General features: G+C 41.6%; 1 protein-coding gene across 5 annotated transcripts in view; it reads left to right on the top strand.

Annotated features, from left to right (window-relative positions):
• Nucleotides 1-2: 2 nt before the first annotated feature.
• Nucleotides 3-18,244, top strand: part of SMC1B (structural maintenance of chromosomes 1B) — an 85,875-nt gene continuing 67,633 nt past the window's right edge. For 4 of the 5 annotated variants that reach the window (XM_081594935.1, XM_081594933.1, XM_081594936.1 and 1 more), the window contains exons 1-7: nucleotides 3-143; nucleotides 9,854-10,042; nucleotides 11,114-11,226; nucleotides 11,315-11,518; nucleotides 13,891-14,129; nucleotides 15,803-16,061; nucleotides 17,116-17,256. In XM_081594935.1, the coding sequence (XP_081451061.1) occupies nucleotides 35-143; nucleotides 9,854-10,042; nucleotides 11,114-11,226; nucleotides 11,315-11,518; nucleotides 13,891-14,129; nucleotides 15,803-16,061; nucleotides 17,116-17,256 (1,254 nt within the window). In that variant the 5' untranslated portion in view covers nucleotides 3-34. Of the gene's footprint in view, nucleotides 144-9,853; nucleotides 10,063-11,093; nucleotides 11,227-11,314; nucleotides 11,519-13,890; nucleotides 14,130-15,802; nucleotides 16,062-17,115; nucleotides 17,257-18,244 lie in introns of all 5 variants that reach the window. The other variant, XM_081594937.1, reaches the window with a different exon arrangement.

The raw sequence follows: 18,244 nt of genomic DNA, 5'->3' as shown, positions 1-18,244 counted from the left end.
GTGAGGACGCAGCTGAGGCGCGGAGGGCGCAGCCATGGGCCGTTTGGAAGTGCTGCTTGTGGAGAACTTTAAGTCATGGCGAGGCCGCCAGGTCATAGGCCCCTTCAAGAGGTTCACCTGCATCATTGGCCCCAACGGCTCTGGTAACTCGGGACCTAGAACGCCTTCTCCTGCCGCAGTCGGCTGAGCCGCTTCTTTCCCGGGGAGAAGTGAGGGAGGCCTCAAGGCCTGGACTCAGGCTCGACCCTCGCCATCCGCCTCAGGGACAGGGTGGGATGGAGGATGGGATGGGAAGCGACCCTCGGACTCCGTCCAAGGCGGGTTGGAAGTGGCAGGGAGCCTCCGCTCGCCGTCCACCCTGGCCAATCATCACCCTCTGCGCCGGCCCCTTGACCCTCGGACCGCACCCCCGGGGGTCTGACCCTCGCCCTCTGCTCCGGCCCCTCGACCCTCAGACCGCACCCCCGGGGGTCTGACCCTCGCCCTCTGCTCCGGCCCCTCGACCCTCGGACCGCACCCCCGGGGGTCTGACCCTCGCCCTCTGCTCCGGCCCCTCGACCCTCGGACCGCACCCCCGGGGGTCTGACCCTCGCCCTCTGCTCCGGCCCCTCGACCCTCGGACCGCACCCCCGGGGGTCTGACCCTCGTCCTCTGCTCCGGCCCCTCGACCCTCGGACCGCACCCCCGGGGGTCTGACCCTCGCCCTCTACTCCGGCCCCTCGACCCACAGACCGCACCGCCGGGGGCCTGACCCTCGCCCTCTGCTCCTGCCCCTCGACCCACAGACCGCACCGCCGGGGGCCTGACCCTCGCCCTCTACTCCGGCCCCTCGACCCACAGACCGCACCGCCGGGGGCCTGACCCTCGCCCTCTGCTCCTGCCCCTCGACCCACAGACCGCACCCCCGGGGGTCTGACCCTCGCCCTCTACTCCGGCCCCTCGACCCACAGACCGCACCGCCGGGGGCCTGACCCTCGCCCTCTGCTCCTGCCCCTCGACCCTCGGACCGCACCCCCAGGGGTCTGACCCTCGCCCTCTGCTCCGGCCCCTCGACCCTCGGACCGCACCCCCGGGGGTCTGACCCTCGCCCTCTGCTCCGGCCCCTCGACCCTCAGACCGCACCCCCGGGGGCCTGACCCTTACCGGCTGCCCCAGCTCCCTGCCCCTCAGACCGCACCCGCAGGGGCCTGACCCTTACCCACTGCCCCAGCTCCACAACCCTCAGACCCCTGCCCTGTGCCCCTAGCCCCAGGGTTCCACCCTGGACTCTGCTCTCCTTCGCCCCTGCTCCCCTGCCCTGTGGGTTCCTCCTCTTGCCCTTAGCCATGGTTGCTCTCCTCTTCATCCCCTTCCCTTTCTCATCTAAAGAGACATAGTGGGAGCGGGAGCGGTAGCGGGAGGAAGTCATTGTTTCCAAGGGGCTCAGACAACCATTTGGATCCAAGGAATCTTCACAGGAATATTATGGAAATGACTGTGATAGTTGGGCTTTCCCCAAATTCCTGGCACCCTTCTTTTTGTTTAATCCTCACAAATGCGTATAATTCCCATTTTACAGTGGAGGAAACTGAGGTTCAGAGGGTCCAGATGACTTTCCAAGATTGCCCAGTAAGTGGCAGAGTCTGGACTGGAATTGGGGCCTGGCCAGGTTCACCTTGGCTCCATGATTGGAAAGAGTGGGGTAATGACCCAAAGCAGGTGGGAATAAGCCCTAAAACAATAGTGACCTTGAGATTTTTCCCAAATCTGGAGACTCCAACTTGGCTTTCTCAATCCAGATTTCCTTTCTTAGCTCAGAAACCTTTTTTGAGTTGAAAGATACTGTTGCCTCAGTAAATTAATTTATATGACAGACCTGAATAGAACACTTAAATGTGTGCTTTCTGGGCACACCGTATCTGGAATATAATGATTGTGGAAGTGTGAGATTTCTGTTGCATTTTAAAAACAGCTGTTGTTTAAGGTTTTCTTTTGCACTTAGTATATGTGAAAGAATGTGCGTAGTTACTCAGTCCGCCTCTTTGCAACCCCGTGGACTGTAGCCCACCAGGCTCCTCTGTCCGTGGGGATTCTCCAGGAAAGAAACTGGAGTGGGTTGCTATGACCTCCTCCAGGGGATCTTCCCGACTCAGAGAATGAACCCAGGTCTCCCGCATTCCAGGCAGATACTTTACTGTCTGAGCCACTGGGGAAGCCCACGTGAAAGAATACCTGAGCTTAGATGTATTCACATATTTGATTTCCTTGCCTCTTCTCTGTAATGTATTTCCTCATTTTCACTTTACTCTGTTATCAGAAAACATTGAAAAAATGATTACTGTAATCACTCCTGCATTGTTATCCTGACTCCACTCATTTATCAGGAAGTTACTGAGCCCACCACCAGGTGATTTTCACCTTTTAACTGATGATTATGTGATGGGTTGCTCAATTCCGTTTTGCATCTCCAGTGGTGTGATACTTGGAATGAGTGTTTGTGCAAAGTCTTGAACTCCACTCAATACACTTGAACTGAACTCAAGTGTCTTTTCATCTGGTTAAGGGCCTTTTGTATTTCTCATTCTGTGAGTTGAACTGAACTGAACTGATTGTCTGAGTTGCCCTTTTATGTTCCTTGCCCATTTTTCTGGTGGGTTGTCTTAGAAATCTTTCTAAAACATATCTGAAAAAGTCACTGCTATTCCTGAAATCCTTCGCAGCTTCCTATAATCTTCAGCATCAAGTTTTGTTTCTCTCTTATCATTCCCGACCTTGCAAGCTTTGCTCCACCTCTGTATATTCAGTTCAGTTCTGTTCAGTTCCTCAGTTGTGTCCGACTCTTTGCGACCCCATGAACTGCAGCACGCCAGGCTTCCCTGTCCATCACCAACTCCTTGAGCTTGCTCAAACTCACGCCCATCGAGTTGGTGATGCCATGCAACCATCTCATCCTCTGTTGTCCCCTTCACCTCCTGCCTTCAATCTTTCCCAGCATCAGGGTCTTTTCAAATGAGTCAGTTCTTAGCATCAGGTGGCCAAAGTATTGGAGTTTCAGCTTCAGCATCAGTCCTTCCAATGAACATTCAGGACTGATTTCCTTTAGGATTGACTGGTTTGATCTTGCAGTCCAAGGGACTCTCTGTATCATTACTTACCCTTTTCTTACTAGAATGTGCTAAGTTGCTTCAGTCTGTCTGTTTGCAATCCTATGGACTGTAACCCGCCAGGTTCCTTCTCCAGGCAAGAATACTGGAGTGGATAGCCATGGGGGACCTTCCCAATCCAGGGATCAAAACAGAGTTTCTTATGTCTCCTGCATTGGCAGGCGGGTTCTTTACCACTAGTGCCACCTGGGAAGTCCATTCTTACTAGAATGGTACTTTCCTTTCCCGATGGTACCAGTGATAAAGCTATTCTCTTTTCCTGCAACGGTTATGTTTATTTACCTTAAGCATCGCATCCCCAAACTTCTACTTCCTCTTTAAAATTTAGCCCAGAAGTGTCTCCTGCAAACCCTACTCAGAGTCTCCAGTAGTTAGTGCTGCTCTTAAGTGCTTCATAGTTCTTTGTGTATTAATTTTAGCTTAGAACTTATTGAAGTAAGTTATAATTTCCTGCTTTTAGTGGGAAGAGTATAGATTTTGGAATGAGACACCTAACCCCAAAATGCTTGTTTGAGCTTCTGCTTTTTTATTTATGAAATGAGTTTCAATAAAAATTGATCATATTCCCCACTGTAAGCACCTTAGGGGAAAATCCTACATACTGTTTGTTTTTAGCCTCGGTAATTAGGAAAATGCCTGATTACTAGGTGTGCCATAAATGTTTGTAGAATGAAGGAATGAATTTGAAGAGGCAAGAGAGTGAATGTTGAGTCCAGCTAAGAGTCTTCTGAAAGTAAAGAGGGCTTGAAAAACTAGAAGAATGGTAAGGAAGGAGAAGAATGGAAGAGATATGCAGAGTTGAAATCAGAAGGGACTTAGCAGCTGTTGGTAAGAGGGCAGATGAGTGGCAAAAATTGAGGTTTTGAGATGGGAGAGTGATATTGTAATTTTTATATCTTCAAAGGCTTGGTTCATCTTCATCAAGTGATGATAGTCTAAAATATTACTCTTCCAGAATTATTTTCCTGATGTTGATTTTGAGTTATTTATACCAGAGGTTCCTGCTCTGACCATTACCAAACTTAACTTGGTTGGTTCATCCTTCATTTTTGTCAGTCAGTTCAGTTCAGTTCCTCAGTCGTGTCCAACTCTTTGCGACTCGATGAATTGCAGCACGCCAGGCCATCCTGTCCATCACGAACTCCCGGAGTTTACCCAAACTCATGTCCATCGAGTTGGTGATGTCATCCAACCATCTCATCCTCTGTCATCCCCTTCTTCTCCTGCCCTCAGGCTTTCCCAGCATCAGGGTCTTTTCAAATGAATCAGCTCTTCGCATCAGGTGGCCAAAGTATCGGAGTTTCAGCTTCAACATTAGTCCTTCCAGTGAACACCCAGGCCTGATTTCCTTTAGGATGGACTGGTTGGAACTCCTTGTTGTTCAAGGGACTCTCAAGAGTCTTCTCCAACACCACAGTTCAAAAGCATCAATTCTTCTGTGCTCAGCTTTCTTTATAGTACAACTCTCACATCCATACATGACTACAGGAAAAACCATAGCCTTGACTAGACGGACCTTTGTTGCCAAAGTAATGTCTCTGCTTTTTAATATGCTGTCTAGGTTGGTCATAACTTTCCTTCCAAGGAGTAAGTGTCTTTTATTTCATGGCTTCAGTCACCATCTACAGTGATTTTGGAGCCCAAAAAAATAAAGTCTGACACTGTTTCCCCATCTATCTGCCATGAAGTGATGGAACCAGATGCCATGATCTTAGTTTTCTGATTGTTGAGCTTTAAGCCAACTTTTTCACTCTCCTCTTTCACCTTCATCAAGAGGCTCTTTAGTTCCTCTTCACTTTCTGCCATAAGGGTGGTATCATCTGCATATCTGAGGTTATTGACATTTCTCCCGGCAATCTTGATTCCAGCTTGTGCTTCATCCAGCCCAGCATTTCTCATGATGTACTCTGCATATAAGTTAAAAAAGCAGGGTGACAATATACAGCCTTAACGTACTCCTTTTCCTATTTGGAACCAGTCTGTTGTTCCATGTCCAGTTCTAACTGTTGCTTCCTGACCTGCATACAAGAGACAGGTCAGCTGGTCTGGTATTCCCATCTCTTCTAGAATTTTCCACAGTTTATTGTGATCCACACAGTCAAAGGCTTTGGCATAGTCAAGAAAGCAGAAATAGATGTTTTTCTGGAACTCGCTTGCTTTTTCAATGATCCTGCGGATGTTGGCAATTTGATCTCTGGTTCCTCTGCCTTTTCTAAAACCACCTTGAACATCTGGAAGATCACAGTTCACATATTGCTGAAGCCTGGCTTGGAGAATTTTAAGCATTACTTTACTAGCGTGTGAGATGAGTGCAATTGTGTGGTAGTTTGAGCATTCTTGGACATTGCCTTTCTTTGGGATTGGAATGAAAACTGACCTTTTTCAGTCCTGCGGCCACTGCTGAGTTTTCCAAATTTGCTGGCATATTGAGTGCAGCACTTTCGCAGCATCATCTTTCAGGAGTTGAAATAGCTCAACTGGAATTCCATCACCTCCACTAGCTTTGTTCGTAGTGATGCTTTCTAAGGCCCACTTGACTTCACATTCCAGGATGTCTGGCTCTAGGTGAGTGATCACACCATCATAATTAACTGGGTCGTGAAGATCTTTTTTGTACAGTTCTTCTGTGTATTCTTGCCACCTCTTCTTAATATCTTCTGCTTCTGTCAAGTCCATAACATTTCTGTCCTTTTTGAGCCCATCTTTGCATGAAATGTTCCCTTGGTATCTCTAATTTTCCTGAAGAGATCTCTGGTCTTTCCCATTCTGTTGTTTTCCTCTATTTCTTTGCATTGATTGCTGAGAAAGGCTTTCTTATCTCTCCCTGCTATTCTTTGGAATTCTACGTTCAAGTGGGTATATCTTTCCTTTTCTCCTTTGCTTTTCACTTCTCTTCTTTCACAGCTATTTGTAAGGCCTCCTCAGACAGCCATTTTGCTTTTTTGCATTTCTTTTTCCTGGGGATGGTCTTGATCCCTGTCTCCTGTACAATGTCATGAACCTCCATCCATAGTTTATCAGGCACTCTGTCTATCAGATCTAGTCCCTTAAATCTATTTCTCACTTCCACTGTATAATCATAAGAGATTTGATTAAGGTCATACCTGAATGCTCTAGTGTTTTTCCCTACTTTCTTCAATTTAAGTCTGAATTTTGCAATAAGGAGTTTATGATCTGAGCCACAGCCAGCTCCCGGTTTGTTTTCGCTGACTGTATAGAGCCTCTCCATCTTTGGCTGCAAAGAATATAATTAGTCTGATTTCAATGTTGACCATCTGGTGATGTCCATGTGTAGGGTCTTCTCATGTGTTGTTGGAAGAGGGTGTTTGCTATGACCAGTGCGTTCTCTTGGCAAAACTCTGTTAGCCTTTGACCTGCTTCATTCTGTATTCCAAGACCAAATTTGCCCATTACTCCAGGTATCTCTTGACTTCCTACTTTTGCATTCCAGTCCCCTATAATGAAAAGGACATCTTTTTTGGGTGTTAGTTCTAAAAGGTCTTATAGGTCTTCATAGAACTGTTCAACTTCAGCTTCTTCAGCGTTACTGGTCGGGGCATAGACTTGGATTACCGTGACATTGAATGGTTTGCCTTGGAAACAAACAGAGATCATTCTGTTGTTGTTGAGATTGCATCCAAGTACTGCATTTCGGACTCTTGTTGACTATGATGGCTACTCCATTTCTTCTAAGGGATTCCTGCCCACAGTAGTAGCTATAATGGTCATCTGAGTTAAATTCACCCGTTCCAGTCCATCTTAGTTCGCTGATTCCTAGAATGTCGACGTTCACTCTTGCCATTTCCTGTTTGACCACTTCCAATTTGCCTTGATTCATGGACCTGACATTCCAGGTTCCTGTGCAATATTGCTCTTTACAGCATCGGACCTTGCTTCTATCACCAGTCACATCCGCAGCTGGGTGCTGTTTTTGCTTTGGTTCTGTCCCTTCGTTCTTTCTGGAGTTATTTTTCACCTGATCTCCAGTAGCATATTGGGCACCTACCGACCTGGGGAGTTCATCTTTCAGTGTCATACCTTTTTGCCTTTTCATACCGTTCATAGGATTCTCAAGGCAAGAATACTGAAGTGGTTTGCCATGTCCTTCTCCAGTGGACCACATTCTGTCTGACCTTTCCACCATGACCCGGCTGTCTTGGGTGGCCCCACTCGGCATGGCTTAGTTTCACTGAGTTAGACAAGCTGTGTCCGTATGATCAGATTAGCTAGTTATCTGTGATTGTAGTTTTAGTCTGTCTGCCCTCTGATGCCCTCTCTCAGCGCCTACCGTCTTACTTGGGTTTCTCTTACCTTGAATGTGAAGTATCTCTTCACGGCTGCTCCAGTGGAGCACAGCCACTGCTCCTTACCTTGGACGTGGGTGGGGAGGTATTTATTTTCGGCAGATTTTAAATAAGGATTGATAAAACTTATTTCCGTCTTGGGTGGCCCCACACGGCATGGCTTAGTTTCATTGAGATAGACAAGGCTGTGGTCTGTGTGATCAGATTAGCTAGTTTTCCCTGTCGGCCGCCGCCCCCGGCCCCCGGGTCCCGGCCTGGCCCAGCCCCTGTCGGCCGCCGCCCCCGGCCCAGCCTAGGCCCTGTCGGTTGCCGGGAGAAATATCAATAACCTCAGATATGCGGATGACACCACCCTTATGGCAGAAAGTGAAGAAGAACTAAAGAGCCTCTTGATGGAGGTGAAAGAGGAGAGTGAAAAAGTTGGCTTAAAGCTCAATGTTCAGAAAACTAAGATCATGGCATCTGGTCCCATCACTTCATGGGAAATAGATGGGGAAACAGTGGAAACAGTGTCAGACTTTATTTTTGGGGGCTCCAAAATCACTGCTGATGGTGATTGCAGCCATGAAATTAAAAGACGCTTACTCCTTGGAAGGAAGGTTATGGCCAACCTAGATAGCATATTTAAAAGCAGAGACATTACTTTGCCAACAAAAGTCCGTCTAGTCAAGGCTATGGTTTTTCCAGTGGTCATGTATGGATATGAGAGTTGGACGGTGAAGAAAGCTGAGCACCGAAGAATTGATGCTTTTGAACTGTGGTGTTGGAGAAGACTCTTGAGAGTCCCTTGGACTGCAAGGAGATCCAGTCAATCCATCCTAAAAGAGATCAGTCGTGGGTGTTCACTGGAAGGACTGATGTCGAAGCTGAAACTCCAATACTTTGGCCACCTCATGCGAAGGGTTGACTCATTGGAAAAGACCCTAATGCTGGGTAGGATTGGGGGCGGGAGGAGAAGTGGACGACAGAGAATGAGATGGTTGGATGGCATCACCGACTCGATGGACATGGGTTTGGGTAGACTCCGGGAGTTGGTGATGGACAGAGAGGCCTGGTGTGCTGCAATTCATGGGGTCGCAAAGAGTCGGACACGACTGAGCGACTGAACTGTAGACTACCCCCGGTTTTGGTGATTCACTGGGAGGACTCATAGGACTCAGCATATAGTTGTACCCAGGACTGTTACTCATAACAGTGAAAGCAAACAAAGAAAACTCAGCAAAGAGAAAAGGCACATGAGGAACCCTAGGAAACCAGTTGCCAGGTTCCATCAGTCCTCCCTCAGTGAAATCTCACAGGACAGGCTTAATTCTTCCAGCAACAAGTTGTGACAACATAAATGAGGTGTTGTTAACCAAAGACTCATTAAAGACTCAACTCTGAGGGTTTATATTAGGGAATGGTCACATAAGCACCTCCATTCCCCCAAATTCCGGACTCCGAGAAAGAAAGCAAGTGTTCTGCCTAGATCATATTGTTTATACAAACAATTTAGGCACAGTGATACATTTTTAACAGAAAGTGGTGGAGGGACTTCCCTGGCGGTCCAAGGGTTAAGATTCCACGCTGCTTCCACCGCAAGGGACACAGATTCACTTCCTGGTGAGGAACCAAGATCCCACAAGCCATGGCGTGTGGCCAGAAAAAAGAAATTGGTGAAAATCCTCACAGAATCCAAATCCTAATCCCGCGATACCTGCTAACCTTGTAAGCAGGACTTTCAGAGGATAACAGCCCCATTGGACATGCTATCCACATAAACCAACCATAAATATTCTAGCAACCATAGTCTAGCCCTTAGGAAAATCCTGAAGATAACCTTTTAAAAAATGTGACACTTAAAATTTCTAAGGTGGAGATAACCGAAATTCAGAGAAGTTAAATGATTTGCCATGGTATAATACTTGATGGTGGGAGAGAGCTGAAGCTTAGATCTGGTATAGATCTTTACATTTATATCACTTAATACTCTACCATAGCTACATAGAAACCAGTTATCTACATAAAATTGTTCAGTCACATGCATTTTGAATACAGAAAAAACAGTACTATTTAGACATGTGTATCAGCTGTATTGGGCTTCCTAGGTGGCACTGGCAGTAAAGAACCCGCCTGCCATTGCAGGAGACATTAGAGATGCGGGTTCCATCCCTGGATCAGGAAGATCCCCTGGAGAAGGAAGTGGCAACCCACTCCAGTATTCTTGTCTGGAAAATCCCATGGACAGAGGAGCCTGGTGGGCTACCATCTATGGGGTCTCAAAGAGTTGGACATGACTGAAAGTGACTTAGCACTAGTGCGCATTGGTTGTATTTCACTTTCCTTAGTAGCCTGGTTTCTTGGGCCCTCGGCAAGACTTTTTATCATTAAAAATAAATAACTTTTCCCTTGTCTTTCCTTCCCCAGGGAAATCTAATGTAATGGATGCACTTAGTTTTGTAATGGGAGAAAAAATAGCTAATTTAAGAGTGAAAAATATTCAAGAACTCATTCATGGAGCACACATTGGAAAACCTGTTTCTTCTTCTGCAAGTGTAAAAATTGTATATTTGGAAGAAAGTGGAGAAGAGAAGACATTTGCAAGGACTATCCGAGGTATTTTTTTTCTTGGGATAGCAGATATCAGAAGCAAACAGTAGAACCTATTTGATTCTCCACTGGACTTTTCTTTAAGCAGGCATATTTATTCAAATTCCCCTACTGTCAGATAGCAGTTTTTCTCCCTGGTTATTAGGTTAAAATGAAGGAGAGAGTTTACCTCAGAGGTGGTGATATCATAAAAGTCCTTCCTGAGATTCTTTATGTATCTTTATCTGGTATTCCTAGTGATGAAGTAACTATAAATGCATATTTTTGGTTTGTATAGAAAGTTCTTCCTACCACCAAAAAGCAAATTGCATGAAATATTTGACTTTTTATTTTGTTAGGATTTATTCACAAATCCTTGTATTTCCTGAGTAAATAAGATTCAGAGTTATATATATATATTTCTATTTATGCTAGGATTTTACTGGGCCTCTGTAAATAGATGCCTCTTGGTTTTGTTTTTTAAAAGTCCCAAGATGAGGGTGCCAGCATGGTTGGATGAAAGCTCTCTTCCGGTTGCAGACTTATCATTGTATACTCACATGTGGATGGGACTTGGGAGCCTTGTAGGGTCTTTTTATTTTATAAGCACCCTGATACTATTCATGAGGGCTCCACTATCATGACCTAATCACCTCCCAAGGGTCTCACCCTCTAACACCATCAGTTTTGGGGTTAGGACTTCATCACATGAATTCAGTGGAGACACAAACATTAGACCATTAAATGATCCTATTTAAAATAGTAATGCCTCTTTCTCCTACACAGAGACTTCCATACCCCTTTCCTACCTCCATTTTACTCCTTAGCACTTAACACTTTCCCACATGATGTTTGTTTTACTTACCTATCTCATTTTTGTCTGCCTCCATTACTAGGATATAAGCTTGAGATCAGACTTTTGTCTGTTATGTTCACTACTGTAGCATACTCCTTGGCATATAGTAGACACTCAGCATTTGTTGATTGATTAAATGCATTTATTAACATGTATATTACTGCCGTAACTGGCCATTTCAATAGTTATTGATATATGTGGTATTTTTACTTCCCATAACAGCTTTTGTTCTTTTATTTTAGGAGGTTGCTCAGAATATCATTTTAATGATAATCCTATGAGTCGTTCTGCTTATATCACAGAGCTGGAAAAGATAGGCATAATAGTCAAAGCACGGAACTGTCTAGTTTTTCAGGTAAGTAGCAATAGTATTTTATTTTATTCATGATTTTGAAAACGTATCTCTATATTTTATATGTTGGTGTCTTAACTATCTTTGAAAGGGAACTGTGGAGTCAATTTCAATGAAAAAACCCAAAGAAAGAACCCAGTTTTTTGAGGAAATCAGCACTTCAGGAGAGCTTATAGGAGAATATGAGGAAAAGAAAAGAAGGTTACAGAAAGCCGAAGAAGATGCACAATTTAATTTTAATAAGAAAAAAAATGTAGCTGCAGAGCGCAAACATGCAAAATTAGAGAAAGAAGAGGTAAGATGTCATGATGTAACCAATTAAATGTGGCATACAAAACCTGTGTTAGAATTGTAAGTATTGATTTGGGGTTACTAAAAAAATTATTTTAATAACTTAAATAAAGCCCATTATTCATCAAAGATAAACTTTTTGGTATATTTTCCAGTTTGGGTTTCTTCCTCTGAAATAGGCAGGACAGCTTGAGCTGCAAAGGTGTCTGATTTTCCCAACTGAAATTAAACTTCAGGGATTTATATCTCATATGGCAGAGGCCCTCAGATTTTTGGAGCTTATCCTTTTATACTTTAAATATTATTGAGGACCCCAAAGAGTTATCTATCAATATTTATTGTATTTGAAATTAAAACTGAGACATTTAAAAATTATATTTTGATGATTTATTATTGTAAAAATGACAATAATAAATTCATTGTAGGTTAATATAAATAGCATATTTTTATGAAAATTAAACTGAGTTTTATAAAACCAAATAATTAGAAGGGTGGTATTGTTTTACCTTTTATAATTTCATGAATACCTGACTTAATAGAAAACAGTGAATTCTCATATCTATTTTTGTATTGAACCTGTGCTAAGACCTAGGAACTTTACCCTCCTTTGGCTTTCACACCATTGGTGCAAATGTCAACACAGTGAAAAAGACAAATGAAATCTGAGTATTATTATGAAAATAGTTTTGATTTCAGGGGCTCCATGAAAGGGTGTTGGGAAACTCTAGGAGGCCATTGGTCACACTTTGTAAATGCTATTCTGTGGTATTTCTTGGTGCCCTTCACAGTGCCTGGTGTGTTCCTTATAAACTGTTGATTATTGTTTGCCTTCAGAGTATTCTTTTATCAAATGCAAAGCAGATTTTGTCATTGTTTTGCATAAGACCTCTTTTGGAGCAATGCTTTCTACTGCACTGAGAATCTAGTTTCCCTTCCCAGCCTGCTGATCGGCCTCTTGTTCACCTCTGAAACTTTAACTTCCTCTCCTCTTCAACCACATTGACCTTTATCATTTATTGAAAATACCACATTCCCTTGTGTCCTAGAGCTTTTGCTGTTGCTTCTGCCTAGATAACTGTGTGCCTGATTTTTACATGGCCAGTATTCTCATTCAAGTTTTCACAAAGAAGCCATTTTCTCAGGCAGACATGTGCTGTCCACTCTCCCAGTCTAAATTAGCATCTCTTCCCTGGTACTATTGCATTACCCTATTTTGTTTCTTTTGTAGCATATTTTACTGTATGAAATTATCTTGTGTGTTATTTATTGCTTATTTATTCTCTGACTCTGCTTCCCTCCTTGCCCCACTAGGATAACTTGGTTGTAATCTAAGAAGAACAGAGACTGTCTCTACCTTGTTCCCTACCATATTTCACAGCACATAGAAGAGGGCTTGGCACACAATAGCCACTTAATAAATATTTGAAAATATTTAAAATGAAAGGTGGACCTGTTCCTTATTAGTGATATTTCTCTGTTTCTTCAGATTTTTATAAGTGTGTGTTTGTTCTTGGTTTTGTCAGTGGAAAGGGATGGTGTAAGTGCAAGTCAAACGATCGTATTTGTAATGTACTGAAAGAGCTTACAGCAGAGTAGAATTGCAGAACTTTAAACATTATAAGGATGGTTAGAATAGTCCAACTTCATGATTACTTTTAACAACATCCTGGCAGATTGCTGTTTACCTATTACTTGGAATATTTCATTGATTAAGAGCTTTCTTCTTAAGGTCGAATATTCCTTTTTTCTTTACTAATGATACAAATACTCAGGAAACTCTCCCATCTCACATATAAATTTAGAACTTTAACAGTCCTATTAGTTCTATTCATAGGAAAAATTACATTCTATAGAAGAAATTTTACCTGGAATCTTTGAATTGAAAATGGCTAGAAACTTTAAAAGTGATATTACTTCCTTGAGTTTACAAATGGGGAAGCTGATGTCAGACTTGCTTGCCAAACTTCTGAGGTCAAGACAGAAGTGGGACAGGACTGGGTTAGTGGGTGCCCCAAATAGTTCTTTTGGAGAAGGAAGTGGCAACCCACTCCAATATTCTTGCCTAGAGAATCCCATGGACAGAGGAGCCTGGTGGGCTACAGTCCATGGGATCGTAAAGAGTCGGACACAACTGAGTGACTAACAAATGGTTCTTACCACCATACCACTGGATGCATGAATATAAAATCCTTTACTGGTTTATTATAGAAGTATATGCAGAAGCCTTCTCCCAATAATTGTACTTTGGGCAAGAATATCATTAATGACATAAAATAAAATTCATTAGAGATCATTTGTTAGTACTCTAGTTGAGTTTATGAAAGGTCAATGTAAAATATACTCCCTCTTAACTGTTGTTGAATTTCACTGTTGTAGGCAGACCGTTACCAGAATCTCCTTGAAGAACTGAAAGTTAACAAGATACAACTGCAGCTTTTCCGACTGTATCACAATGAGAAAAAAAATAATTTTTTATACACTGAGTTAGAGCGTGTGAATAAGAATTTGAGTGTCACAAAAGAGTCTCTTTCTCATCACGAAAACATAGTTAAAGCCAAGAAAAAGGAACATGGAATGTTGAGCAGACAACTACAACAAACAGAAAAAGAATTAAAGTGAGTTTTCAAAATCATTATTAACAGTTGGATTTTATTTAGATTGATAGAAATATTAAGTAATGCTTTGAAAGTTGATTTTTTAAATAGATTTTTTACTTTGGAATACTTTTAGATTTACAAAAAAATTATAAAGATAGTATAGAAAGTTCTCATATTCCCCACACTCAATTTCTGTCACTTATAGCAGGAGGAGGAGGGGGCTACAGAGGATGAGATGGTTGGATGGCTTCACTGACTCAATGGAAATGAGTTTGAGCAAACTCCCAGAGATAGTGAAGGACAGGGAAGCCTGGTGTCCTGCAGTCCATGGGATCACAAAGAGTCAGACATGACTTAGCAACAGAACAACAAATAACATCTTACACTATTAGTATGCTAATACTAATTAATTAACCCATATTTATTCATTATTATTAACTAAATTCCCCATATTTATTCATTATTATTAACTAAATTCCATACTTGATTCATTTTTTTAATGTTTTACTTAATGTTCTTTTTCTGATCCAGTATACCATATTATATTTAGTCATCATGTCTTCTTAAGGTCCTCTTGGTTGTGACAGTTTCAGACGTAAACCTTGTTATTGGTATCCTTTACAGTTTTGAGAAGCATTGGTCAAGCTTTTTGTAGACTGTATCTCAATTAGTATTTCTCTGTTACTTTTCTCATAATTAGACAAGTTTATGAGTTTTGGGGAAGAAGACCACAGAGGTAAAATGCCATTATTATCACAGTACATCAGGAATGTCAATGTATCATATACAGGGAATTCCCTGGTGGTCCAGTGGTTAGGACTCTGTGTTCTTGTTGCTGAGGGCCGGGGTTCAAGCTCTGGTTGGGGAACTAAAATCCCACAAGCCACATGGTGTAGCCAGTAAATAAAGTGACTCTACCATAAATTTTTTAAATATATGCATTATATTATTAAATCATCTATCTAATATAGTATCAGCCTACCATCATTTTTTGGGGGCTTTTTGGCTGTGCCACACGGCATGTGGAATCTTAATTCCCTGACCAGGGATTGAACCCATGCCTCCTGCAGTGGGAGCTTGGAGTCTTAACCACTGGACTATGAGGGAAGTCCCACATTATATCCATTTGCTTAATTGTTCAATTCCAGTAATCATGTATGGCAGTACCAGAATTATTAAACTGTGTCCTTGTGGGAAGCAAATTTATCAACTAGAGTACAAAGCTTGTGTATAATTATTTTTGCTTTTAATTTTATGGACTCTGCTCATTTCCAGTATTACTTAGGTTAACACGTTTCCCCTTACCCTCTTCAGTAAGGTTGTTTCATACTTTTGTACTACAGTTAGATTCTTTTGTCACTTTCTATATTTTATCTGGGATCCCTCACCTTCTAAGTGATTTTTTAAAAATTTGTACATTAAAGTTCACTCTTGGAGCTGTAAATTTCTGTAGGTTTTGACAAATGCATGATGTCATATGTACAGTAGCATACAGAGTGGTTTATCACTCTTTAAAAATTCCCCAATGCTTCACCTATTTGATTCTCCCTCTTACCTGGCAACCACTGATCTGCTTACAGTCTCTGAAAGTCAATATTTAGTATTTCTTTTTAAATGTATAATTTGATCAGAAGAGCCTCTTGCCTTTATATAAAATTTTCCTTTAAAGCAAACTTTATTTTTCTTTTTAGATCTCTTGAAGCACTGTTAAATCAGAAGAGGCCTCAATACATTAAAGCTAAAGAAAATACTTCTCACCACCTCAAGAAATTAGATGTGGCTAAAAAATCAATAAAGGACAGTGAAAAACAATGTTCTAAACAGGAAGATGACATAAAAGCCTTAGAGACAGAGCTGGTTGATTTAGATGGTGCATGGAGAAGTTTTGAAAAGCAGATTGAGGAAGAAATGTTACATAAAGGGCGAGACATTGAACTAGAAGCTGGTCAGGTGAAAAAGTTGGCATATGGGAAATCATTTGTTTCTATTGTTTCAGCTTCTCCTTTTGATTAGAATTTAAAGGATGACTTCTCTTTCTGATTATTTTAAGAGATTGTCTGCAGAATTTACATTATAGGGATTTCAATATTTCAGCCTATATGGAGAATCTAAATTTAATCTTTACTCTAGGCTATTTTTTCCTTTATAAAAATAGATGACATCATAACATTTGTGAGTTAAAGTCATAGAAAATACTTCAGCAAGATTACATGGTATTTTTTAATAAAATGAATTATATTTTATTCATGTTTTTAAGGTAATTATTTTTTCCTCATGAATATTTTAAAAACTTAAAAGTCAGATTATATATGGCTTTGAAGAGACATGATCACTTAATTGACAGGAGGGAAATTGGTTAAGATTGTTTAAAATGTTAAGTGATTAATGAATATCCAATTTAGTATATAAGATATAAGTCGATAATAGATATCCAGAAATTTATAATTCAGAGTTTTCAAACATTCTTTCAACTAAATTTCTATTATTTATTTCTTTCATTAATTTTATGATAACTTTATTTTACAATATATATGCTAAAATATTGTGACTGTATAAATAGAAAAATACATAATTTTCTCTGAACTCCTGTTACTTCTGGACCATTAATGAGTTTTAATGTGCTTTCTTTTACAAAAGTTCTTATAGAGACCTTATAGAGTTGGTTTTGAATACCTTGTTGATCTATCTAAACAGTCTTAAATAAGATGTTCATTTTGTGTTCATGCTATCTTAGCTGGAGAACATGGCTAATTATGGTATAATTTATATAAAACATTTTTGATAAGTTTAAGTATCTGCTGCTGCTGCTAAGTCGCTTCAGTTGTGGCCGACTCTTAGCGACCCCATGGACTGCAGCCTACCAGGCTCCTCTGTCCATGGGATTTTCCAGGCAAGAGTACTGGAGTGGGGTGCCATTGCCTTCTCCAAGTATCTGCTAGTAAAGAATATCACAGAAGGAATTTCCTCTCACACTTCTTTAAATGTTTAAATGCTCTTTACACAGATGGTTCAATATAAAGAACTTAAGGAACAAGTAAGAAAGAAAGTGGCTCTAATGACCCAGCAGTTGAAGAAGCTGCAGTGGGAACAGAGGTCTGACGAAGACAGATGGGCGTTTGAAAAGAGGAGACATGGGGATGTTCAGGTACCTTGGTTTGTGCAATAAATGAGTTAGTATTATTCTTCATGAAGTTTATTCCCTTTTTATATTTGTTTTCAGTATATAAATGGTTTTCCATCAGATATAAGGAATTATTAAATTTTCTGGATTACCTGTTAGACTGCTTAGCACCATTTAGGTGCTCTTTCATAGTCTAAGATATAGACAGTGTAGGGACTTCCCTGGTGGTCCAGCGGTTAAGACTCCGCCTTCCAATGCAGGGGGTGCAGGTTCGATCCCTTGTTGAGGAACTAAGATCCCACATGCCTTGAGGCAACTAAGCCCATGCACCAAATTTAAGAGAGAAGCCCATGTGCCTCAGCGAAGACTGAGCACAGCCAAATAAGTAAAATAAAAAGTATAAAGAAACTGATAAAAATAACATATAAAAATAGTGTCTTCCTTCATATAGTCAGTAAGCATTTTATGCATACTTGTATGATGATAGGCGGAAAGCAAAGAGGAACTAAAGAGCTTCTTGACAAAAGTGAAAGAGGAGAATGAAAAAGCTGGCTTATAACTCAACATTCAAAAAACTAAGATCATAGCATCCAGTCCTATCACTTCATGGCAAATAGAAGGGGAAAAGTGGAAACTGTGGCAGATTTTATTTTCTTGGGCTCCAAAATTGCTGCAGATGGTAACTGCAGCCTTGAAATTAAGAGATGCTTACTCCTTGGAAGGAAAGCTATGACAAACCTAGACAGTGTATTAAAAAGCAGAGACATCACTTTACTAGCAAAGGTATATGGTCCAAATTTCATATCTGTACATGACTACTGGAAAAACCATAGCTTTGACTATTTTAGTAGTCACTAAAATAGTGACTATTTTAGTCAAAGCTATGGTTTTTCCAGTAGTCATGTACAGATGTGAAATTTGGACCATAAAGAAGGCTGAGTTCCAAAGAATTGATGCTTTTGAACTGTGGTCCTGGAGAACACGCTTGAGAGTCCCTTGGACAGCATGGAGA

The sequence above is a fragment of the Giraffa tippelskirchi genome, chromosome 4, assembly GCF_054371585.1.
Source record: "Giraffa tippelskirchi isolate mGirTip1 chromosome 4, T2T-mGirTip1v1.2.pri, whole genome shotgun sequence".
NCBI lineage: Eukaryota > Metazoa > Chordata > Mammalia > Artiodactyla > Giraffidae > Giraffa > Giraffa tippelskirchi.
The sequence above is the reverse complement of the archived record's forward strand: the minus strand, read 5'-3'. Positions and strand labels throughout refer to the sequence as shown.